The following is a 22,518-nucleotide window of genomic DNA, read 5'->3' as shown; positions in this document are numbered from 1 at the left end:
TTGCACCGAGACAGAAACAAGAACTGGAATAAGGCAAAACTAAAAATTTATAGACGTAAAACAATATAATAAAACATCTATAAATTAAAACCATATGACCATAACTTTCAACATAAAACATTACAATGCAAACACTAAACCATGAACGGCCATTTTTTACAACTAATGTGTTCTGTCCTTAGCTTCGGACTAATATATTTTAGTGGTACGCACGTCCTAGGAACTCTTTTGTTGTTTTGTTCTCTTGCACGTATGTTTTTTTATACTGACTAATAATAACAAAGATCAATGTATTGTTGTTAGAATCAAGATTCGTAGAAAAAAAGATGGCTAGATCGCTCAAGAAATCAGTTAAGTTGAGTTTAAGACATGTACGGATCCGTTCTTCAACATCTAGTTTCAAACCGAGTTCTCGTTCCATAGAGAGGGACCAAAGAATCGAGTTTCTTGGAAGAGGAGAAAATGGCGTTAGAGAAGAGGAAAACGATGGTGACAATAGTAGCGAGTATGAAGAATTCGAAGAGGAGGATGTGGTAGAAGGAGAAGGAGAAATAGAAGAAGAGGAGGAAAAAGACAATGGAAAAAGCGTTGTAAGCGGTGGCAACAAAACTGAATGCAAAGAAGAGATAGAAGAAGTGGAAACGGTGGAAGCGGCGGCAGAGGAGGAGATCACCGAGGCAGGGAATAGAGTGATGGTGGTGGTGGATAAAGTAGTTGCTTCAACTGGTGCTCTTGAATGGGCTTTGAAGCACACATTACAATCACATGACTATCTTTTCCTCTTATATTTCTCCAAACCTTTTAGAAAAGGTAACATATCTTTTCATTTTTAAATTCTTTTTTTTCGAAAGAACGCACTTTTAAATTCATCATGAAAACATTTGTATCTTTTCATTTTTCCTATCGGCTGATCCAACCAGCTTTGGTAAAATGTTTAAATATTATTTGGCTTTCTAAAGATCTTGAACTTGGTGTCATAAAGGCAAGAAGAAGAACCGGAAACGTGAAGTTAAGACCGATGAACTCGTCCACACTCTAAAGAAACTCTGCCAAACAAAGCGACCTGGGGTGAGTCCATATTCTAACAAAAGCGTTTGCAGCATTTCAAAAACGCTAAAATGTGATCATTGTGTATATATAATTAACAGATAGAGGTAGAGATAAGAAGACTAGAAGGAAAAGAGAAAGAGAAAGGAGAGAAGATAGTGGAGGAAGCTAAAGAACAACAAGTGACCCTCTTAGTAGTCGGAGAAGAAAAGAAACCGCCGGTTTGGAGAGTAGTGAAGCGATGGGGATGGAAGAAACGGCGTGGCCGAGCCGGAGTTCTCAAGTATTGCCTTGAGAAGGCTTCATGTATGACCATTGCGGTTAAACCAAAGAACCGGAAGCTTGGTGGTTACTTGATCACTACCAAACGTCACAAGAACTTTTGGCTCTTGGCTTGAATCAAATTAAGCCTACTCTAGGCTGTTTTTGCCTCTCTTTGTATCTTGTTATGTTTTTTCCGATTATAGAGAAGATTGATTTCAGTTTTGTTTTGTTCTTGTTTGATTAACAGAGTTTTTCTTGAACCAAGTAGCTAGACCAATTTTTGTAATAATTACAGATATTATGATGATATTCAACTGATGATATTAGACAATATTAGTGAACTATAAAGCAAGAATCAAATCTATAGTCACAAGGATTATTTTAAGAAATTATGAATCTTTTTCTTTTAAATCATTTGCAATCTATTTGAATACTCGCAAACATTTTTTTTGGTCAAGAATATTCACAGACTTTAAATCATGTAGTTAAAGTAAATTCATAGAATAGCTATTTGGTAGAACAAATTACTAGATACGACTACATTAAGAATACAAATTAATAACATAGATAAAATAATTAAACAAAATACTAATCTTTTTTTGAATCATAAACTTTTCATTAACTCGACTTAGATGGAAGCAATAAAGTCTTCCTCAACAACTAAACATGCTTTGCTAAAATATCAGCAGCTGTATTAAACAAAATACTAATCATCTCAACAATCTTATGTCTAATAGAGTTTCTATTCCAACTCGATTCCACAAGAATGAGAAACTTAAGAGTCCAGACTCTTCTTAAGTAAATTCAAGACTTCTTTGTAAGCCAATTTCTTGGCCATTTTCTTATCAGATGCCTTTGATGTGTGAGCAAAACTCATTTCCTTGGCTTTCACCTCAACCTTGAAGTAAGCTTCACCCTTCTCGTAACCTTTAGCTTTACTCAACTCGAACTGAGCTTTCTGGCAATACTCTGTCAACTCTCTCACAGGATGCAACTTGACAGTCTTTGGAGTTATCATACAGCCCAGAAGAGGTTTTACACTCGCAAACACTACTTCCTTGTTGTAACCCGAGTCAACATGTATCGCACCAGCTAAAGATTCTATCACATCCCCAAGAACCTGACGATGGCAAAGCCACCATGACATTTAAGGACCTGTGTTCAGACTAGGGAAATTAAAAAAAAAGAAGTGTGTTTACCTTTGGGAAAGCTATTTCGGATTCCCATCCAAAACTGGACTGCACAGACGACAAATGTTCAAACTCACCGACTGTTCTGGAGATGTGCTTGTGGAGATCATGAGAGGCATGGAGAACGTGTTTGTGCAGGTTTGATTTCACCGCTACTTGAGCATAACATTCATTGTTCACAGAAGCAGAGCGCATGTCGGTTAGTAGTCCAGGAGAAAGATTAGGATATTCGCCGTACAAGTGCTTCGTTATAAGATAATCCAACACAGAGTCGCCGAGAAACTCCAACCGCTGCAAGCAGAGTCAAATTAGTAAACTAACTGAAACACCAACAGAATCAAAAGTATATGATTTGGCTTTCATGGAGAAACGACAGAACCTGATAGCATCTTGGAATTTCAGGAATCATGTACGAGCCATGAGTCAATGCCTCGACTAGAAGAGACTTATCCTTGAATTTATAGTTCAAAAGAGACTCCATGTAGCTTACATTCACAAGCTTCTCAGCTTGTATTGATGGCTCTCTGTGGATCACCGTAGTTGTGAAATCGACTTTTATACCGACCCAGTTCATGAACGCTAACGCTGCTAGTTCACCTCCTTCGCTAAGATACGCACCAATAAGTGATTCTACGACATCAGCCACAGTCTTGCGTTTCAAATTCCTCCTCTTAGCAATGTACATGTTTCCAGATTCGGATAGATAATCATTAACAAGAGCATAAGCTGCAGATGATTGACCAGGAACCATCCACCCTTTAGGTTCAAAACACTCATTTCGAATAAATCCCTGTAATCAAAAGAATATAGAGTTTGATAAACATTTCTCTAGAACCAGAAGTGATGGAGCCGTTTTAGACTACTACTAAAGAATGTTCTACCTGAAGTTTCTGGTTACATCCAAATTTGCAGAGCGTGACATTCGAAATCATTCCATCTTTTATCGTGCTGAGAAGACCCTCGTGATGACTATGATAACTTTGGAATAGATGCTGACAAACAGCATATTTCAGAAAAGAATCACCAAGTGTTTCTAGTGATTCCAAGTGGAACTGATCTTGGCACTTCTTCGTTGTGATAGCTTCCAGAACCTGTAGTCATCAAGTGAGTAAAAAAAAAAATCAAAATGAAAGTGCCCGATTGATTTGTATCAAATTTCAAAAAGAAAAAATGTCTGAAAGTTGTACCTTGATGGTTGGAATATAGACTTTTGGGATGTTCTTTTTAAGGTTGAATGCTATAAGCAAAGATTCAATCCGTTGCATAACAGATGGCATGAATTTATAGGAATAGATCATATCCACTGATATTGGAGACAATATGACATGACATAGCTCAGGAGGTAGTTCAACGAACTCTCTGTCATGCTCTGCAGCAAAATGAAAATTAAAATTTAAGGAATTAAGGAATCCAAGAAGAACTCATAATGAGGTTAAAGATTAAAGAACCTTTCTCCTTTTTCTTCCTGGTCATGTGAAGGTGATTATGCAGCGTGAAAATGTGTCTCCCGTTCAAAAAAGGTTCATCCACAAAATTTAAACGAATCTCATGCCTGCAACAAAATTACACACCTTATCTTCGGAAAGATGGATATATCAACTCAATCCTTATAATCGTCTAAATTTTCTATGTAAAATATATGTACCTTTTCTCATAGTACTCCATGTAGGACTCATCGCCAGACTTTCTCCTCGTCAATATCGAATTTGCGTTTAAATTGCTGAGAATACCTCTGGTGCAGTAGACGTATCCATTATGTGGTGTGTAAACCAAAGCATTCTGTAAGACACAGGTGCAAAACAACCCCTCTTTTGTGTGTAGAATGCAAGAAGCATCCTTGGCAGAACAATCCGCATGCCTTTCCCAAGGTTTATGACTCGTTAAGTTCACGGATCTTATCACCTCCCAATCAATGAGAGATGCTTTTTGCTCATGAGTGGATGGAACTAGTAGATAATCAAGTGCTACACCGTCTCTGAGATGCAACCCATCCAACGCCGCCATCAAATTTTCCACACTATGATCCAAAAGAACTCTGAAAAGAGTTATCTGAAACCTTCTACACAAGAGGACCTGAACACAAGAAAAACAGAGAGTCTGATCGAATCGGATTTTAACTGAGATACAAATTAGATGTACCTGATATAGAAAAATGAGCAAAAATACCTCATCTTGTGTAAGGTCAAACGATCCCACATAACTCAGTCTCACAGCTATTGAGCCAAGATGATCTTCTAAGCGGAAGCATGTGTTCCCAATGTCAGCTTCGAGCTCAACCCTCGTGCCCAGTAAAATATCGTTAAAATGAAGACTTCTTGGAAATTCTGACTTCATCCTTATTGAGTAGAAGTGGTATGTTGTCTGCGGCAGTGCTGAAAACTGGGAGACTAGCTCTGGAGGAAAGTAACTTGGCTGTTCAGGGTCGTAATGGATTTTCCCTGCAAACTCAAACGTCGTAGATGAATGGTTTATCCTACAGCATAAATTTCAAAGAATGAAGAAGCAGAAAGTTACCTAGTTTTTGTTGGACAGTTTCCTTCAAAACCATGTCAGGGACAAGATGATTAGTGAGAGCACCAGCTTGGTGCAGCTGAATGCAAGCTTCAAGACATGCAGATTGTTTTAACACACTTTTATTTGCTTGGACTCTAACTTCTTTGACTTGACAGCTCTTGGGAAGGTAAAGGGTGCAAATCCCCCGATCCTCGTCTATATCAAATCTAGGAGCTGGTTTGAAGTATCTTTTCCAGCAAACAAACACAAAAAAAAACAGAAATCAGAGAGAATATAAAGAAGAAAAGTTCGAATAAACAAAAAACTAACTGATAAAGCTGCTTATGTATTAGACTAACTCATCTGAAGGAAGCCTTGAGCAGTAGAAATATATTAAGCTGACGCTTGATCTAAGAGTAACAATTGCTCCTGTGCTGTTGACGCGGAAGAAATCCTCGGATGAATCATTTGGAAGAGGTTGACAGGGAACATGAGAATGACTCAAAGAATCTTCACGCATTCTTTTCCCACCAGAAATATATTTCATCAACCGAGATTGTGTGGGCATATCTCCGCTGCAAGTGGCAACATAATGAAAAAGAAATTAGATCTTGTTTAAGCATGGAGCTAATGTTTTTACAATCAAATCGCAAGATATATGGAGACGAAGACAAATAAGTAACAGACCTTTTCACCATCATCAGATAATCTGAGTTAGGCATTCTAGCACGCCCTTGAGATTGTATGAAACTGCAAATGTTGGATGCAGGGTCAAATCCGACAACCAGATTGCAACTTTGAACATCTAGACCTTCCTCTAGAATAGATGTTGAGACGATGATGTTCACCTAAGAACAAAAAGAGATTACTCAGAATTTTAAAAAATTGCTAGAAGCAGACGCCTCCAACAATTCAGGGGGAATTTGACCATACCAAGCCTTTTCGGAAGTCCTCCACAGTTTCAAACTGCTTCTTCCGGGATTGACTTTGCAGGCCAGAGTTATTTCCTGCAACGTACTCAGTTTTCCAGCTATTATAGGTTGGAAGAATTTCATTCAAAAAGGATTCCAAAACCATAGCTGCTATCACCCTTTGCACAAATATGATGCACCGTATTTTCTCCAAGGAGCTGTATTAATTAAATTCAGAGGATCAGATTTGAAACAATGTGTCTAGATCTATCAGTGTAATAAGCAGAAAAGAAAGTGTGCCCATACCTATAATCAAGAAGAGATTCAACAAGGCAGACTATTTTCGACGTTATGAGACCTGCCTCCACATTTCTTTTTATGTTAGCAACACTCCAGGTAGGACCTATATGTGCAGAATGAACCAAAATAAGATCCGAGGTAAAGAAACAAATGAATGAATCTGCAGTTATATATAAATTATCTTAGGATAAATGTACCATCAGGTATGTAAGCTAAAATGGTCTGTGAAGCAGTACTACAGAATTTTTTTATAGAGGTTTCGCTAAACTTCTCTAGTTGACCCCACAAGACAAAGTCGTTCTGACTGGTTGAGAATAACTGAGCAGCCTGTTGTGGAGAAAAAAAACAATTGTTTTATTTTCCTCTGTAACCTAAAACCTTGGAACAGCACTTAAAACAAAAAAAAGTACCTTCTGCGCCATAAAAATTCCAAGTTCATCCAAACAATAAGTTATAGATGAACATATCTTTGACAGTCTCTTCTTTATAGAATTAACAGTGGATGACTTGAGATCCAGTGTTTCAAGGGCTAAGAGATGCTGTATTGTAATTATAACATTGTCATCATTAATGTAAAAGATATAAACCAATCTCGTTGAAATTCAAGCCTTAGAATATATACCTCTGTGGCTAGCTTTTCAAGTTCCGCTACCAAGCCTGCGCGTTTAGAGCTTGGTATTCCCATGTGCTGGTAGTACTTGAAACTCGGAGTAGAAAAGGGGACAAAACGAGCCAGCACCGACTCACTTTCACATGTGTACACCTTAACAAAAACAGCACAAGAAAGATATCATTATCTCTAACCAAAAAAGTTCACACTACAAAGAGGAAAGAGAATACCAAAAAAACTCAAGATGAGAAAAGAGCAACCTTTGAATTCATTAGAGTTTCGAGTTCACTGATCTTTTTCCAGTAGCTATCCAAGTTTTCACCTGAGGTGAGAGAAGTAAGAAGGAATAAAAACAAACCCAATCAGGATAGAATGAGAAATGCGTTAAATCTTTATACCCTTTGTTTTCACAGGGGATGCAGTCATCCCAAATATTCGAGGAACGAATGAAGTTGCAGAATTTAACTCCTTATGATAGAACTCCTGCCACGAAAAAGGTTTATATTGTCAAAAGTGCAAAAGATAGCTTATAATATGATATTTCATTCAGGTCAGTAATCAGTATATATTACGCTCACCTTCAAGATACAAGCGTACGCGTGATTACCCCGAGCATGATGACATTCATCAAATATTAGAACCTTGATCATGTTCAACGTCAGAAAACTATGTCTTAATGCATTGAGCAAAATGGCAGGTGTCATCACAAGAACCTGCATTTGTGAGAGAGCAAAGAAAAAAAGAGTAAACAACTAAAAATCTCCAATCAGTCGGCATATGAAAGACTGAGATGCAGGTTAGCAAGAGTGTCTGAACCGCAGAGACATGAAATGGCGAGTAGTGAATCTACTAAACACTCCAATCACTTGAGCAGAAAAAAAAACAGAAAGTACATATGTAATCAGTCAAAAAAAAAAAAAGGAAAGGAAACCTCATATTTATCGACTTCTTGTTTCCATGTAGAAGCATCCCAATAGTCAACCCCCATGGATCCCCAATACACGCCCACTTTCAGATCCGTATGCCTCTTCAGCGCTTCAGCTTGCTGCGTTAAACACACAACAAAAGGACGAAGTAAGAAACATCAATCAGTACACCACTACAGAAGAAAGTAATACTAATGTCTCTAAACTTGATCCACTTTCTACAATGAGAGACCAATTCTACACAACATTGATTAAAACAAGGACAAGTCACATTGTACATAAACTAAACAACAACAAAAAAAAAAAAAGAAAGGATCATACTTGAGTGACAAGAACAACTTGAGGAACCAAGAAGACGGTGAAGCAAGGAGAAGGCTTGCGGAAAAGGTAAGCATAGCTACGGAGAAGCATAATAGCAATAAGAGTCTTGCCAGAACCAGTCTCCAAGTAAACAATCGTGTTCTGCTTCATTGCTTTCTCAAGCGCCTCCACTTGATAACTGCATTTTTCAAAATCAAACAAAACGTAAGAAAATAAACAAAGCTAAATAAAAATTACAAAAGGATCATCATCACTACCTTCTCGCGAATGGTAGAGGAGAAGAAGCAGAGACTTGATCGGCGATATCAGTCTCCATATCATCAGTACACATCATCATCATCATCTAAAAACAATAATGATACTAGAAGCTTACAAGAGAAGATAAACCAATTTATATATAAAGACAAAAGAGTAAAAAGTAAAAAATAGTACTGCACATACACATACTTAACAGCGAAGCAAATCATCAACTATTGGTTACTTTCCAGTAAAAATCCACACAAAAAAAGACAAAAGATACAAATCTAGCAAACGTTCTGCAGTTTTTTTTTTCTAGCAAACGTTCTGCCGTTTTCCCCCAAATGATGAGATCGAAAGTGACGCACCAGCGAGAATGAAGGATAGAGAGAGACGAAACTTCGGAAAGGGTTTTTTACGATGATCGAACGAACGATCAAGCTATATAGACTCTGCGTATTTTATTAATTAAAATTAGAAATAAATATTCAGCCGTTCTCGAGAAAAAACAAAAAAAAAAGACTTTGAAAATTGTTTGAAGAAGAGTGACTGTTTTTGGACTTCTCTCTCGGTAACGAGGAAGATGATATATCGGGAAATTACTGATTCATCTGTTGTTGACAGTGAAAAATATCCTTGCCCTGGTTATGACGCCATTATAATGGGGCTATAGTGTTATATACCTTCGAGCTTTTAAGAAAGCCCAACCTAAAGGCCCATCCTTTATTTCATACATCTTAAAAACGTATTACTAAATTTTGAGTGTAAATACATCAGTTTTGTAATTAAATATTCTTTTGTTGAGACGTTTATTTTGTGATTTAATATTTTTTATAACATTTAATTAATACAAACTGAATAAACATTAATTAGTTTTAAAAATTACCAATGTATCATTATTTAACTAATAACTAATAAAATGTAAAAAAGTATTTTTGAATCGAATATTCTTTTTGAATGTAAATAACTATCATTATTTAGGCTATTGTGCCACAGAGTAAAAAAAAAAAATCGAATGCTTTTTTTATAAAACAAATTGATATTTTTGAAAGGGAGGGAGTAATTGTTTAAAGCAGTTATTATAGCTAATGTTAGAGACAATTCCAAATATTTATATGGATACTTGAACATAAGCTGCAATTTTGGATGCTAAACAAAAGAATTAGTTGCTCTTTTTTCCGTAAGGTAAGTGAGGAAAACTGTCAAAAGAGTGTTTGTTGTTTCTCTCATGGAGCTTTATGGGTTTTGAAGACAACATAAAGCAGCAACAAAGGAACCACAAGACTGTAACCTGGAAAATGAACCACATTCATCTCATAAGCTCTAGCTAGACTCCAGCAATTCTGTCAAAGCAACCAAAACAAAGAATGCTTCACAAAGTGAACACTGATGATACAAGAAGCCGTCAAGAGTTTTTTTAAAGAAGTGTTACCTTGAAATGCTTCCAGTACAGAGCCAATGAAGCTAACAAAAGCGACTTCCGAACCAGTCTCCTCTTAGAGAACAACACAGATCGCCGTTGCCATCTCTTCTTCCTTCCCCTGTCATGGTCATCTTCCTTCTTACCAGAAACAGCTCTAACGTGCTCTTTATAGAGTTCTCTCTCAGCAACTAAACAACACACGATCAACAAACTCGGGATGACAACGAAAACCAGATGCGGAATCACCAGAACCATTACATCAGGCTCTCCAACGTACTCATGTTTCCTATCTGAGCTCGTGACCACCCACCCCATAATAGTCATGTACGTTCTCTTCCCGGAATCAGTAAACACTTCACCGGAGAACCAAGGGAAGAATACGAGATAAAACAAATACGCCACGTAACCGAACCAAACCACAGGGAGTCTGCAGAGGTCTTGGAGAATCCACAGCACAAACGTGACTAATCCTTTCTTGGCGACGAACTTCTTGAGAGTGTACTGCTTCTTGAAAACAACGATGATGCATTTAGGTACGAGTAAAGCCATCAACAAACAGCACAGCACAGACCATAGAATAGGGAAATACAACGCCGCCCACTGGCATCCCATGACACGAAACTCGTTCCATGTCCACGAGACTTCAGAGCTCAGACCGTTGATCGAAAACGGCCTCATCTCAGATAAAGTCGATCTTCCTTTGATGTCAGTCACTTCTATCTGAAGCCAAAACCTATCAGGCAAAGGATCTTCAAAGGCTCTGTAATTCCACGGGAGCGAATAAAACGACGCTCCTCCCGAAGAAGAATCGTCACCGTGTTTTCTCATCGGAGCTTCCATGACGAGATTGTCAAATCCAGGGCTCCAGTCATAGACTCTAGCCACAACGTCAACAACTATAGAACGAGAAAACACAATGGCTCTGATCGCGTCGTAAGATGAGGAGATCATGTGTTGGCATTCGTATCTGTGGCGTGCTAAGGACGTTGACATGAAACGTGAATCTAACGGGAAGGTAGGTAATATAATAGTCTTGTGTGCATCATTTGACTTTAAGTCGATATCAAGGTACGAGACATGACCTCTATCGATTGCCACGATCCGGACCGCTCTGTTTTTCCTCCAGTCACCCATCTCCCACTCCCAGAACTCAGCAGCCGGGGAGGCTCCGAAGGAGCAGTTCGTATCGCTCTCCTCACCGCCGCTGCTCCGCCTCATGTTCAGCTGAAACAAGTCGTTATCCGAGAAACCGACACCACCACCAGAGTGGAGTCTTTTGAGGTTCTTGCCGAACCTCGAGTGAAGATGTCCGCAGAGATAAGCAGAGACGGAGTGCTTCAAGAAAACATCTCTAAGGCTCTTTTTAGAACGCGACAAAGCTGAGAAGGACAAAGGGAAATGCCCGAACGATATCTTTGTCACAGGCTTTGCTGGCTTCTTCTCGTCTTCGTCGTCCCATTGCGATAAGTGCGAGTCAAGCGAGGTTAGAAGCTCATCGGTTGGGTGGCCGAAGAGATTAGTCGGGCCTCGTAGTCCAATATCCATCGTGGTGTCAACACCAACGAACAGATGTTTACGTTCACTAGTCTGTTAGCAACAAAAACACACACAACAGAAGTATTAGAAGCAAACAAAATAAACTCAATCCTCATTAATTCAACTACAATGTACAAGTGATACTCTCTATACAACAACTCCATTTACATGTATACAAGACAATATAAGCTGACCTCGAGAGTAATGGTGTTGATATTCTCTTTCCTTCCCAACTGTGCATTGATGCTATACTTTGAGAAGAAATCAACGGATGAAGCAAGAGAAGGAACACCAAAGTTGTCGTGGTTACCCCTAAGATCATAGAAGATGGTCTTGTTCAACCCACTTCTCTTGACGACATCTCGCATCACACTCGAGTACTCTAACCACTCTTGTTCGTTTTGCTTCATTGTTAACAAGTCTTCACTCTTCCCATCTGATATAATAAACCCCAAATAAAAGACAAACGAGCTGAGTATCTCCGACATAGCAATTTCTTGTAATGAAACAAAAAAAAAAGTCGATGGCTTTGGATGAATTATTTAACCTGTGAGGTCGCCGGTGATGAGGACGAGAGAAGGGTTGATGAGAGAGAGAGCAGGGGCAACTGTGTCTCTGAAATCGATAGCTCTCTCGGGATGATGAACGCTGAAATGAAGATCTGAGAGCTGCACCACCCAGACCAAGTCTTGTCCACTTCTCGCTTCGATCACTCTTCTTCTTCCTCCAGATTCGTCTACAGAACCAGAGACACTCGTCGTGCACAAAGAGATTAACAGAAGAAGAAGAATAAGAAGAATCGAACTCCGCTGCAAAGGTGTGTTCTTTCGTGGCTGCTCATCGTCGTCGCCGTTCGCTTCCATCACCTCTCTTTCTCTCGCGAATCACATGGAATCTCTCTCTCTCTCAGATTGTATTTACAGAAAAGTCCACATTTTTATTCGTTCTTTATTAACAAATCACAAAGCTTGCTCCTTTACATGGCACATACATGTCACAGTTTACATATAATTAAAAAATGATCACATCACAGGCAGTTCTTTGTTTTAATTTATTCATACAAGTTTTTTTTTTAAGTTTAGGCTTTGGATTTTAACCAGAAGCAGCAACTTTGCGAGTCCTTGAGTGCTTTCGTTTAGTCTTCTTAGGCTCAACTCCTAGCCATTGCTGGATGAGTTCAAACACTCTTTTATCATGGAGGAGTCCTCTATGGGTTCCGGACACTCCTACACTCGCAACTGATTTGAACTGAGCAGCCTGTGAAGATAAAGTAGAAACGTGGTTGAAGGTCCAGAGAAGTGACAAGAGAAGCAATCTATATTCAAGCTTTTTCTTTATAGATTTGCTTCAAGAGAAAACAGACAAGTCAAGTCAGGATGAACAAGAGAGAGTAAGTAGCTTACTGCTGCTGATTCAGCTGGTACAGTTCCATCTCCATCTACATATGTATACTCAGGCTGAAACAAGATGACAGACTTTTTAAAATTCAAATTTTAATAGGTCTAAAAGCATCTCAAGAAGACTCATCTCACTCACCATAGTTTGACATATTTCAGACAAATCCCCAATTGGAGAAGTCTCTGTGCCATAACTGCAACATTAAAAAATTAGAAAAAACAGTTTTGTGTGCTTTTGCTTAGATTGCAAAACAGTATGAATCAACCAGGAAACTTTGTTTGGTTGGGACAAGAGTGGTAGGTAATGAATGCATACCAAACATCAAAAGGCGTATCCTGTGCCACTCCATAAATGTTATAGAAGGAAACTCCATCAGGAAGTTTCGCTTTATTGAGAATCTCTCTCGTCTTACTCGCCCACTCAAGGATAGAAAAGTTAAACGGTAACGCTATTTTATTCCCACCATAGCTTAGCTACAATTAACACATAGTCAGATGAGAGAACATCTCAAAGCCAATGAAAAAAAGCTTTAGTGTGGCACCTCGTTATTCTTCAATGCATCGTCGAATAGATCAATACTCTCAGTTAATCCAAATGTTTCCAATTCCACAGAAGTGTCATCGTTGTCCTTTTCAGTTTTCTTACGCCAAACTCGAATCTCAGGTTGTTTCTTCCACTTAAAATCTGGATTTGCCATCATCTCATATATAGATGGACACTCTACCAACTAAAACAAAAAGTTTTAAATCAATCAGAGAGAACAAGAGTTCCAGAGCTCAAACAGCTGAGAGAATTTTATTACCAGTTGGTGCATGGTCCATCGTGATACGAAAAAGAAGCTTTCTAAGCCTTCCACAAACTGCACTCCAGTCAAGAGTGAATCATTGATGCACCCTGGAGCTCCTGTTTAAACCAAATCCAAAGTCATTTCCAGTTTAAAAAAAAAAACGGTATGAACAGCTTTCCCAAAAGAGATTATTATTTGTATAAAACCTTGGAAAGGAGTTGCAATTGTAATCCATTTACCAACATACTTGGAGAAAACCTGCCAAATGGTGGTTAAAACAGGTTACTAATCTTGCTTTGGATGTGGTAATAATGTGGAGGAAGAAGATCATTATAGTACCTCGGGATAGAGAAACATGAAACAGGAAACCATAACTCCTCCCATTGAGTGGGAGATGATAGTGACTTTCCTCTCCCCTGAAGTTTTATATGCAGTTTCCAGCTTCTTTTTGAGACCGACCATGAGTTGATCAATCCTGCAAGAATGAAAATAAAGTAATGAACTAAAGTTTCAGGTAGGATTTTGAATGCAAATTTTGACCTATTGCTTTGTCTGAAATCGTAACCGTATCCAAATAGTGTAGTCCCCTTCTTGTAACCACATCCAACCAGCATTTCTATCATATCGTGAAAGTGATACACCTCCGTCAAGTGACAAAGCTTTACAAACTGAAAAAAAATCAGAGTTGTAGAATATCAAACATAACAAGAAAACGAACTAACTCTAAGTTATCAAGTATACAACAATAAGTAAGGCTGACAATTGCATAGATTCATGAAAACAAAGTAGGCAGAAAAGAAAAGGAATATCATATTTACCCAGGATGGATCTAGAATGTCAATTGCATAGAGTCCATGGTCATCATCAGGGACCAAGATCTCAATATCTTCATCCAATGGCTCTGTATAACCTGCAAAAAAAAAGACACTCAAGATTACACACCTTCTTCACCAACTTACTTTTGCTACGCACACAACATGGTAAGCTGGCAGTTCATAGTGTCACGGGTGAGTCTTAAAGATTGTCGTAATGCATGATGCAATGGCACAAGAACCATGACTTTACATTAAGACAAACTACAAAGTCCTTTCCAGCGTAGGGTCCAGAAGGGTGATAATACATTTGAGATAAGAAACAGACACTTTAATCTCCACTTCACATTCTTCTCCAAAAATGAGTTCCCCTCACGTAATTAGAATTTTGACCCACAAATCAGTTAAATCCAAAGATGTCAACTTTTCCAATTTAAATTTTCGTAAACCACACTCAATCCAGAAAAACGATTGTTTATAAAATCACAAAAAGATAAAAGTAACCACTCGCAATAAGCAATCACAAACAAAAGTTAGCAGACGATAGATTAGTCTGATAGGATCAAAAGCATCTTCATTTACACAAAGATTTATATTAAGTATCATGATGTGGTTTATACATTAGATTATGGTTTAGTTAGAACCGGCTTGTACCGGATAGTTTATGGTTTGTATATAAACACTTGTATCTCATTATTTTACGATTGACAGAAATAATATTCATTTTCCAAATCCTCTCGAGACTTCGTCTTCCTCACGAGAGCTTTCATTTCTGTTCAATCTCAAGTTTACTAAAATGGTATCAGAGCCTGGTTTCACGCTCATATCATCTTCCGCTTCGTTGTTTTCGGATTGATCTTCAACGATTGATCATGTTTTCATCTTCCTCGGCTTGATCTATCACTCAAGCTTCGGCTTCATCAAATCATCTTCAGCGAGCCCCAATCTCTTCGGTAGAGTTCTAATTTCTCTGGATCGAGCTTTGATTCTTCTTTTATCAGCTTGATTATCAGATTCGAGCTCTATTCTTTTGATTTCGAGATTGGATTTCCTCGATTGTTCTGATTTGGTTATGTGAAGCGATTCGTTGGATCGTCTTCATTCTCTGAGTTCGATTCTGGTGGAGTACCAGTTTGTCAACAGAACTTGGATCATTAGCTTCGCGATCAATATATGTAGCTGATTCGATCTTCTGCTTCCTATTTCCTGTGCGATTTATGCTTATTTCTCTGATTTGAGCTTGAATCGATGTCAACGGTGAAATGGCGAGGCAATTTCACATATCGGACGGTTACACCGGATTCGCTGAAGTTTTCATTACCGAAGGCTCGTGATGATCCTTCTGGTTCTTCATCTCCTCCGATTACTTCTGTATGTCTAGGCCAGAGTAATTTTCGAGGTTCAACACTGGATTCACTGGTAATCACATCTCCAACGACTCGAGTGGAGCCTCATGGCTCAGTGTCGGCTCGTGGTTGTTCAGATGTTCAGGATCGTGCAAATGTTTTGCCGCTTTTATGGTTCTCTCTGGGTTGTTCCACCGATCATAATACAGCTGCTTTGATGATAATTTCTCACAATTTTGGGTGTTACACTGGTAAAGCAAGCTTGTATGCTTGGAACTCTTTCATTCCTGAAGATTTTTCTTCAGTTTTAGTTCATCTTATGGCTGGTCTAGTGATGAACTCGTATCCATCGTTTCCTGGTTTGATTGAACTCATTGTTCCACCAGAAATGATTATTCCATACGGTTTTCTATCAAGACCACCAGAGAGAAGTTTATGGTTTGCAGATTTCTCCTTCCTCACTATAGATACATATTTTGGAATAATCTCTGTAGATTATGGAATGATCTTAGCTGGGGATGATATTGCTGCGTTCTGGCTTCGTTTTGCACACAGATATGCTTATAGAGAGGGGGAGCTTTTGTTAGCAAATCCTAAACAGATTCATGGTTGTGGTGAAGCTCGTATGATGATACATGTGGCTGTTTGTTCTGCATTTTGCAGTATAGCTGAGACAGCTTCTTCATTAGATATGGCATCCGTTGATTTGTTCAGAGAATCATATGTTACTCAAGAGCAACAGCTTTCACCAGAGAACTTTCTCTCTCACACAATACTGCAGTTGTTTTCTGCTCATGTTCTACATGGTGTGTATTCCTCTCGTATCTTGTTGCAGCATAGTGCTGTGTTACAGCAACCTGATATTCAGGTTCTGGTTAGTCCTGTTGGATGCAAGCATGCTTGTAGTTTCAAGGAGTTGTATCTGCACTGTCTTCAAATCAGTGGCGTCAATCAGCATTCTGAGCTTGCATCTCATGTTACACATCTATTAACTGCTTCCTACATTTTGAGTTATCTCAAGAATGATTCCAGATTTGACTCGGCCTATTGCCTGTCTAAGAATCATGATGTGGTTTATAGGAGTTCAGAAGATGAAGCTGGATATATTTGCTTGACTACTGCTTCTTGGGAATTGTATTGGTTCTGCAACCTTCTGCGTGATCTTCACATGGTTGCTTCTGTTTTGTTTTTCAGTGATGATCAAGCAGCTTTACACAGCCTTAACAAGTTAGTCTATCATGAGCTGCTATTGCAACAGACTTTGCCTCAAATCATTCGACAAAAACAGAGCAGTATGCTTCTGGTTTGTTCTGGTTGGTTCATGTTTATTCTTGACTTCCTTTATGGTTCACTGCCAAGACCACCAGACATCTTTTTGATATAAGTTTCAGTCTCCTCTAATTCCTTTGGTGTTCTTCATGTCCAAGATGTAATGGCTTACATCTTGAGGGGGAGTATTAAGTATCATGATGTGGTTTATACATTAGATTATGGTTTAGTTAGAACCGGCTTGTACCGGATAGTTTATGGTTTGTATATAAACACTTGTATCTCATTATTTTACGATTGACAGAAATAATATTCATTTTCCAAATCCTCTCGAGACTTCGTCTTCCTCACGAGAGCTTTCATTTCTGTTCAATCTCAAGTTTACTAAAAATTTATTAAAAAGGAGTCAAATTTAAAAGGAAGAAGTAAGAATAGAATATAGAATAAGGACACCAGAAGTAAAGCTTTGTTTTTTTTTCAATCTATTACCGGTTTTGGGATTGTAGAGAGACCAGAGGCTCTGTCTGAAGGCAAGGTTAGCGAGAAACAGCCGGACCCAGACCCGGATTTCGGATTTGGAGTTCTTCTTCTTAGAATGCAGAATCGAGCCTCCCATGCCAGAGACGAGGAGGACGGGATCTCTGTCAGCCACCTCGCCTCCGGCGTTTTCGTCGTCGTTGGTTCTTCCCCAGCACGGACACGAAACCCATTTCATCTTCGGCGGGTCGAAGTTCGGGTCTGTGTGTAGACCCGGAATATTCAAATTCGGATCCTTTATTTCTTTCTTTCTACAGAGGTCAGGAGAAAACTTTGGAAAGGTCGTGTTTTTGTGTGGGGGCTTATCAGAGGTTAATGAGTCATCAGAGGGAAGATGTCCGAGAATATGCCATGTGTCTGACTGTCGCTGTGATTGCGATTCTCTCTCTCTCTCTCTAGTCTGTCTCTACACGAAAAGATTTATTCACGTGCTCCTCACGTGTCACATCTTCTAGTTAGTTACCTTTACCTACCATTCTCGACACGACGACGTTCTCTACTTTCCGTCCTAAAAGATTTTCAACTCCGTTGGTTACACACTTACACGTAAGTAAAATAAAAATTAGTCTAAACTGTGCTTAAATATCCACCTAAACAACAAAGAGTATCAGTCATAGGTGAAATAAATCTGAAAAACTTTAATTAGTATAATTTAAATTAGTTTAAATCGTTTAGAATCAGTTTAAATTGATCTAATATATTAAAATAAACGATAATATTAATACAAATCCACAATTTTATATTTTTTATTTATTTTTATTTTTTTAATTAATCAAAAGAATTTCTTATTGAATTTTTATAATTTATCAAATGTATCACAAACGGTAACTACTTTATTTCCGTTAATGATTTTTAACTCCGTCACATTAAATGGAATAGACAGAAGGTCTTATCTAGTACTTTTGAATATTTTTGGAACATCTTGTGATATTTATAAACTATAGGGGTCTTAATGAAACTTCCCAAGTTTTGTTTATTTGTGTCACTTTTGCCTGTTGACTTTGGCAGGAGACACTTCGGAGAGAATGGAACAACCACAGTCGCCGGGAACGAAGTCAGTGGAGATCGGAGAAACCATGGAACCACTTTTAAGGTTTACACTGCGCTCTCATTGGGATGAAACAGCTCAAAGTCTCGATCTTGAGCTGCCTCGAGATCTCTGCATCCATCTCCTGGAGGAGGAGGAAGATACAGATTCAACAGGTAAAGTTATCAACTTCTGCTTTGTCTATCAAAGGATCTTAGAGACTAAAGAGCTTAGGTTTAACTGAATTTTCTTAGAAACGGCTCTGTTTTCACAGAAAAACCTGCGATGTACAAGATTCTAGCAAGGGCTTTGTCTGAATGTCTTACTTCCGAGGAGCAGAGTTTCTCTGTTGATAAAGGTTCAAACTTTGAAAAGTATAGCAACTTGTTTCATGGTCTGGGACATGATTTGGTAAATGTATGTACCAATGAAATAAAAAAAACTGGTTCGTAGCTACTTATTGGATCAGAAAGAGTTTTGGAATTTTGATAAAGATGTCTCCTTTTGTCAGATGTTGAAGAAGGTAAACTTTGAGCTTCATGTCCAGGAGCCTTACTTCACACAGCTGAAAGGTAACCGTTTCTCTTTACTTGATTCCAAGTTTGTTTGGTCGACCTCATTTTGTAATTCCCTGGTGCCACTCTCATTCACCAGATGGTCTGAAAACTACTGAAGGAAGGTGTGCAGTAGGAGACTACATGAGGTCGTCTGCTTCTTTAAACCTTTGTTGATAAATCTGCAACTATTTATATTTAAAACAATACAATTGCACTATTTATTTTTCAGAATTATACAAATTACATTAGATTATCTTATTGACTTCGTAATTTGGTTTAGTCTATATACTTTAACTATGTTAGTTTTGCGTGTCCTCCTCTCTCAGGATTGGTTCAGGAGATTTTATTTTGTTTAATAAATGCTTGCTGCTTAAAGTTCAGGTAGTTACTGATCCTTGTGTCTCTCTGAATTCTTCATTGTGAGGTTTTAAGCATTTTTTATTCAACATTTTTTTTGGGGATGGCAGGACGTTTGCTATTATACTTCATTCTCAGAAATGCTGAGAGGTGAGGGTCTTGCAAAAGTTCTTCCTGGAGTTGAGAGTATAGAAGAAGGTTTTAAGATCTTAACCAAGTTACTTACACATAACATGGAAGATTTTAGAAAGCATCTCTCTTTTGCTATGTGGACATTGGGTCTAACCTGACGTGCTTATTATATCTGCAGGTGTTGGAGTTTACCGAAACTTTTACTCTGAAGAGAAGGAAAGAATGAACGGTGTTGTCGCAATTCGTGTTGTGAAACCAGTTGAGCAGCCGTATGCAGCTTTGGCAGGAGTATTGTCTGTGAGTTTCTGACAAAAGCAAGTGAAACGTCAAAAGCCTTCACTAGTTTTCACCCTCACAACATGAAGTTTCTTTTTTTTATGGTGTTCTTTTGTAGGAACTCAAGTCCACTGGGATCAAAGGTTTGTTGGATGACTATACAGGACGAGTTACATCTGAACATCTTTGAGAGCAGATAATTTACTAAGTGCTAAGTAAAATGAGTTGCGTTTCTAAGATCAATCTTTTTTTTTTTTAAACTCTGATAGTGTCAAATAATTTTCGATGTTATGTTGCTCAAAGCAGAGTAATGAAGAACTCTTTTACCACTCAACAGCAAGTTTTGATAGTTAGTTTTCATGATACTGATAAGATTTTCAGGAAGTAACAGTTCTTATATTTCACTAAACATCACAGTAAACTACCGAAGAACTCTTCCAACCAACCTGCAAAACCCATTCCATTTCTCAAATTAAACAAATGGCGCTCCTATAACCAAAAAAAATCTTGAAATTTTCTTGGTCAAATGTTTTTGTCACGTGATATGATAATAATGGGAAGTCTGAACAGAGTGTGGAACATAATGCGAGATTTTGAAGGGTACCTGATATGAAATCCAAGCTTCTTTTAAGTTATGAGATGCAGCGTTTATAAGTCAGTTCTGCACATCGTTCAGTCAACATTTTAATATGCTATTTGCAGATTTAATGTGCAGTCTCCTCAAACAAACTAAGCCTTTCAGAAGCTGTTTGGTCTCCCGCAAAAAGAATTATTGATTAATTACTTCACATGTCACCTAAAAGAGGAAAATTCCTTTTTGCAGGTGATGAGATCTCGTTGTTCAGCACATTGTTTTTAGTAATTCAACTGCATCCTCATTTAACCAGCTTTGTTTCTGCAAGGTCGGTCGTCTTTTCCTGTCTGCAAGAATTGTTGGCTTTTATGCAAAGCTTGTTTGGTAACAAAACGAAGTTTTTTTTTTTCTTTTCCTGTGGTGGGAAGATATAGAGGATATTCAAGTGACTCTTGCTTCGATGGGGAGTCCCACTATGGTCATGACTCTCAGACCAGGTAGAGGAATATAGACGCGAGGATTGGCGCAAAAACACACATGATGAGGAAGGCAGGCTTAAGTGGTTGGATCGAAAAGGCTATGGAAAGTGATAAAAAATTGTAGTCACTTCGTGTGTTGTTGTTCAATGCTTTGTTCCATCGATGAATGTACATTCATTAGTGCCACTGAATACTTTTTTTTATGTGTATATTTTTTCCGTTTTCATCCTGAATTTTTTTTTATCAAAACCGAATCTGAATTTGTTTGTTTTGTTTGCTTAATTGCTTTGTGGGATTTTATCCAAGGGTAGGAAAGACGAGAGAGTGAGCCCTTAGAAGAGGCATTGACAAAGTCATCCAAGGCTCAAAAGATCTGCTTGCTTAAGGGAGTTAAGATAATGAATAAACTGCATTGTTAAATCTTAGATCCAAGCATTAGTAGTAGTAGTAAAGATCGTTTTGGTTGGTTTAGTTTTTTTTTTTTTTTTTGGGCATGATCCAAGTAAGGGCGGTGTTGTATATGATCTAATGCTGTCACAACAACATTTTTTTTATGTAAAGTTTAACAACCATTGCGATGGAAATGTTCATAAATCTGCAACTTTCATCATGCAACAGAGTCCATTCAACAACATATAACAAACTGAAAATCTAGTGATTTTCAAACAAGTGAAATATCCATAAAAAAAAACTAGAAACCGGAAACACCAACGAAATAGAAAAGCATGTCAAATGTTGCCCCCAAGAACACATCAACCCTTAAAATTAGATGTAAAGGCAGTGGTAAGAGTGCTGCCTACTTTCTTCTCCAGAGTTTGGATAAGCACACCTAAATCCACATCCTCTCCTTCCACCGTAAGCTTACCTTGACCTTTCTCACACTGCACGGACACAACTCCTGAAAACGTATGATTCTTTTTCATTAGGCTAGCTTTTGTTTTTTCTTTTTTTTTTTGTGATGTTGTTTTGTTTGGTTGTTTAAATTTACCTTTTGTTCCTCCTACAATCTCCATCGCTTTGGTCCTGTCTTTTTCAGATCTCACGCTCACTTCCAGCACAAAGGTTTGCTGATCACATGGCCAAAAACTCATCTTAAAAAATCAAGTGATGCATGATTTGATCAAAAATGCATGGGAATACAAAAAAGAAAAAGAAATGAAACTAGCTTGTACCTTGATTGGTGGCGCCATGTCTTGTAGCGCTCTAATAACAGAAACTTGAAAAGGTGCTTTTGCTTTCTGAGAAAAGAAAAGGCTCTTGAAAGTTTTCAGAACAAAGCAAAGGAGAGGGTGTTTGTTTAGCTCATAAAAAGATGTTTAATGCCAATATTTAAAGAGGAGAGTTTTCATGTTGCTATTTTGACTATATGGTAATAATATCTTCTGTGAATCATACAAGATTTGAAGAAGAAGACATATCTTCCTCCTTAAGTTTTCCACTGATAAGTAAAACCATCCCTCTCTCTTCTTACAAACAAAACAGGCAGATAATTTTTTGTTTCCTTTTTAGTTTCGCTGTCAAAAAGGAATTGTATATTGCACAGATAGGGATGATATAATAGTATGAACTGGATAATAATCTTTTGTTTCATTCTCAGTTCCATGGCTTCTATTGAAATCATTTGCTCCTTAACCGAAACATGTGGTGATAAGGAATTTCAGAAATAAGGCAACACCTGGACTGTATAGAAATGGGCTTGGAGTTGAGGC

At 38.1% G+C, this 22,518-nt stretch overlaps 5 protein-coding genes across 7 annotated transcripts; 2 read left to right on the top strand and 3 right to left on the bottom strand.

Annotated features, from left to right (window-relative positions):
- Positions 1–326: 326 nt before the first annotated feature.
- On the top strand, positions 327–1,623 carry LOC108861130 (uncharacterized). Its single transcript, XM_018634955.2, has 3 exons — positions 327–810; positions 983–1,068; positions 1,149–1,623. The coding sequence occupies exons 1-3, from the start codon at positions 327–329 to the stop codon at positions 1,443–1,445; spliced, it is 867 nt and encodes a 288-aa protein (XP_018490457.1). The 3' UTR covers positions 1,446–1,623.
- A 235-nt stretch (positions 1,624–1,858) lies between these two features.
- LOC108862422 (endoribonuclease Dicer homolog 2) lies at positions 1,859–8,911 on the bottom strand. Of its 3 annotated transcripts, none has more exons than XM_018636543.2 (23): positions 8,668–8,910; positions 8,320–8,405; positions 8,063–8,240; positions 7,747–7,860; positions 7,394–7,528; positions 7,214–7,298; positions 7,076–7,137; positions 6,828–6,968; positions 6,616–6,744; positions 6,403–6,532; positions 6,212–6,308; positions 5,928–6,123; positions 5,682–5,842; positions 5,354–5,569; positions 5,016–5,242; positions 4,668–4,939; positions 4,147–4,574; positions 3,950–4,053; positions 3,689–3,870; positions 3,383–3,592; positions 2,881–3,291; positions 2,511–2,792; positions 1,859–2,431 (listed from the first exon to the last, which is right to left on the bottom strand). In XM_018636543.2, exons 2-23 carry the CDS (start codon positions 8,403–8,405, stop codon positions 2,087–2,089), a joined length of 4,191 nt encoding a protein of 1,396 aa, XP_018492045.1. In that variant the 5' UTR covers positions 8,668–8,910; the 3' UTR covers positions 1,859–2,086. The 3 variants fall into 3 exon arrangements, with proteins under 3 accessions (XP_018492045.1, XP_018492046.1, XP_018492047.1); XM_018636544.2 differs by having other exon boundaries at positions 2,326–2,466; positions 2,579–2,792; positions 8,668–8,911; XM_018636545.2 differs by lacking the exon at positions 1,859–2,431 and adding an exon at positions 2,458–2,477 and having other exon boundaries at positions 2,579–2,792; positions 8,668–8,911.
- Positions 8,912–9,499: 588 nt separating this feature from the next.
- Positions 9,500–12,135, bottom strand: LOC130501030 (putative metallophosphoesterase At3g03305). Its single transcript, XM_056995928.1, has 4 exons — positions 11,806–12,135; positions 11,453–11,694; positions 9,732–11,309; positions 9,500–9,642 (listed from the first exon to the last, which is right to left on the bottom strand). Exons 1-4 carry the CDS (start codon positions 12,119–12,121, stop codon positions 9,526–9,528), a joined length of 2,253 nt encoding a protein of 750 aa, XP_056851908.1. The 5' UTR covers positions 12,122–12,135; the 3' UTR covers positions 9,500–9,525.
- A 34-nt stretch (positions 12,136–12,169) lies between these two features.
- LOC130501031 (phospholipase A(1) LCAT3-like) lies at positions 12,170–14,414 on the bottom strand. The gene is made up of 10 exons (XM_056995929.1): positions 14,262–14,414; positions 13,984–14,111; positions 13,783–13,918; positions 13,650–13,701; positions 13,459–13,559; positions 13,198–13,383; positions 12,972–13,129; positions 12,795–12,849; positions 12,662–12,715; positions 12,170–12,515 (listed from the first exon to the last, which is right to left on the bottom strand). The coding sequence occupies exons 2-10, from the start codon at positions 14,064–14,066 to the stop codon at positions 12,351–12,353; spliced, it is 990 nt and encodes a 329-aa protein (XP_056851909.1). The 5' UTR covers positions 14,067–14,111; positions 14,262–14,414; the 3' UTR covers positions 12,170–12,350.
- Positions 14,415–17,937: 3,523 nt separating this feature from the next.
- LOC108861909 (uncharacterized) lies at positions 17,938–20,090 on the top strand. The gene is made up of 9 exons (XM_018635892.2): positions 17,938–17,953; positions 18,416–18,610; positions 18,709–18,851; positions 18,946–19,006; positions 19,089–19,137; positions 19,318–19,372; positions 19,459–19,546; positions 19,659–19,777; positions 19,875–20,090. Exons 2-9 carry the CDS (start codon positions 18,433–18,435, stop codon positions 19,944–19,946), a joined length of 765 nt encoding a protein of 254 aa, XP_018491394.1. The 5' UTR covers positions 17,938–17,953; positions 18,416–18,432; the 3' UTR covers positions 19,947–20,090.
- Positions 20,091–22,518: the final 2,428 nt, after the last annotated feature.

Source organism: Raphanus sativus, unplaced genomic scaffold (genome assembly GCF_000801105.2).
Source record: "Raphanus sativus cultivar WK10039 unplaced genomic scaffold, ASM80110v3 Scaffold0082, whole genome shotgun sequence".
NCBI classification, from domain to species: Eukaryota; Viridiplantae; Streptophyta; class Magnoliopsida; order Brassicales; family Brassicaceae; genus Raphanus; species Raphanus sativus.
This window is presented reverse-complemented; position numbering and strand designations above follow the sequence as displayed.

Excerpts from the sequence above, each read along its gene's own strand:
- LOC108861130 (XM_018634955.2), top strand. The coding sequence starts at position 327 with ATGGCTAGATCGCTCAAGAAATCAGTTAAGTTGAGTTTAAGACATGTA. Across the intron at positions 811-982 it reads CTCCAAACCTTTTAGAAAAG|GCAAGAAGAAGAACCGGAAA; the intron begins GTAACATATCTT and ends GGTGTCATAAAG. Across the intron at positions 1,069-1,148 it reads GCCAAACAAAGCGACCTGGG|ATAGAGGTAGAGATAAGAAG; the intron begins GTGAGTCCATAT and ends TATAATTAACAG.
- LOC108862422 (XM_018636543.2), bottom strand. The coding sequence starts at position 8,405 with ATGATGATGATGATGTGTACTGATGATATGGAGACTGATATCGCCGAT. Across the intron at positions 6,969-7,075 it reads AAACTCTAATGAATTCAAAG|GTGTACACATGTGAAAGTGA; the intron begins GTTGCTCTTTTC and ends GTTTTTGTTAAG. Across the intron at positions 6,309-6,402 it reads TTTAGCTTACATACCTGATG|GTCCTACCTGGAGTGTTGCT; the intron begins GTACATTTATCC and ends CTGCACATATAG.
- LOC130501030 (XM_056995928.1), bottom strand. The coding sequence starts at position 12,121 with ATGGAAGCGAACGGCGACGACGATGAGCAGCCACGAAAGAACACACCT. Across the intron at positions 11,310-11,452 it reads TCAACACCATTACTCTCGAG|ACTAGTGAACGTAAACATCT; the intron begins GTCAGCTTATAT and ends TGTTGCTAACAG. Across the intron at positions 9,643-9,731 it reads TGTACTGGAAGCATTTCAAG|AATTGCTGGAGTCTAGCTAG; the intron begins GTAACACTTCTT and ends TTGCTTTGACAG.
- LOC130501031 (XM_056995929.1), bottom strand. The coding sequence starts at position 14,066 with ATGATAGAAATGCTGGTTGGATGTGGTTACAAGAAGGGGACTACACTA. Across the intron at positions 12,850-12,971 it reads GATACGCCTTTTGATGTTTG|TTATGGCACAGAGACTTCTC; the intron begins GTATGCATTCAT and ends TTAATGTTGCAG. Across the intron at positions 12,516-12,661 it reads TACCAGCTGAATCAGCAGCA|GCTGCTCAGTTCAAATCAGT; the intron begins GTAAGCTACTTA and ends TTATCTTCACAG.
- LOC108861909 (XM_018635892.2), top strand. The coding sequence starts at position 18,433 with ATGGAACAACCACAGTCGCCGGGAACGAAGTCAGTGGAGATCGGAGAA. Across the intron at positions 18,611-18,708 it reads GGAAGATACAGATTCAACAG|AAAAACCTGCGATGTACAAG; the intron begins GTAAAGTTATCA and ends CTGTTTTCACAG. Across the intron at positions 19,373-19,458 it reads GCTTGCTGCTTAAAGTTCAG|GACGTTTGCTATTATACTTC; the intron begins GTAGTTACTGAT and ends TGGGGATGGCAG.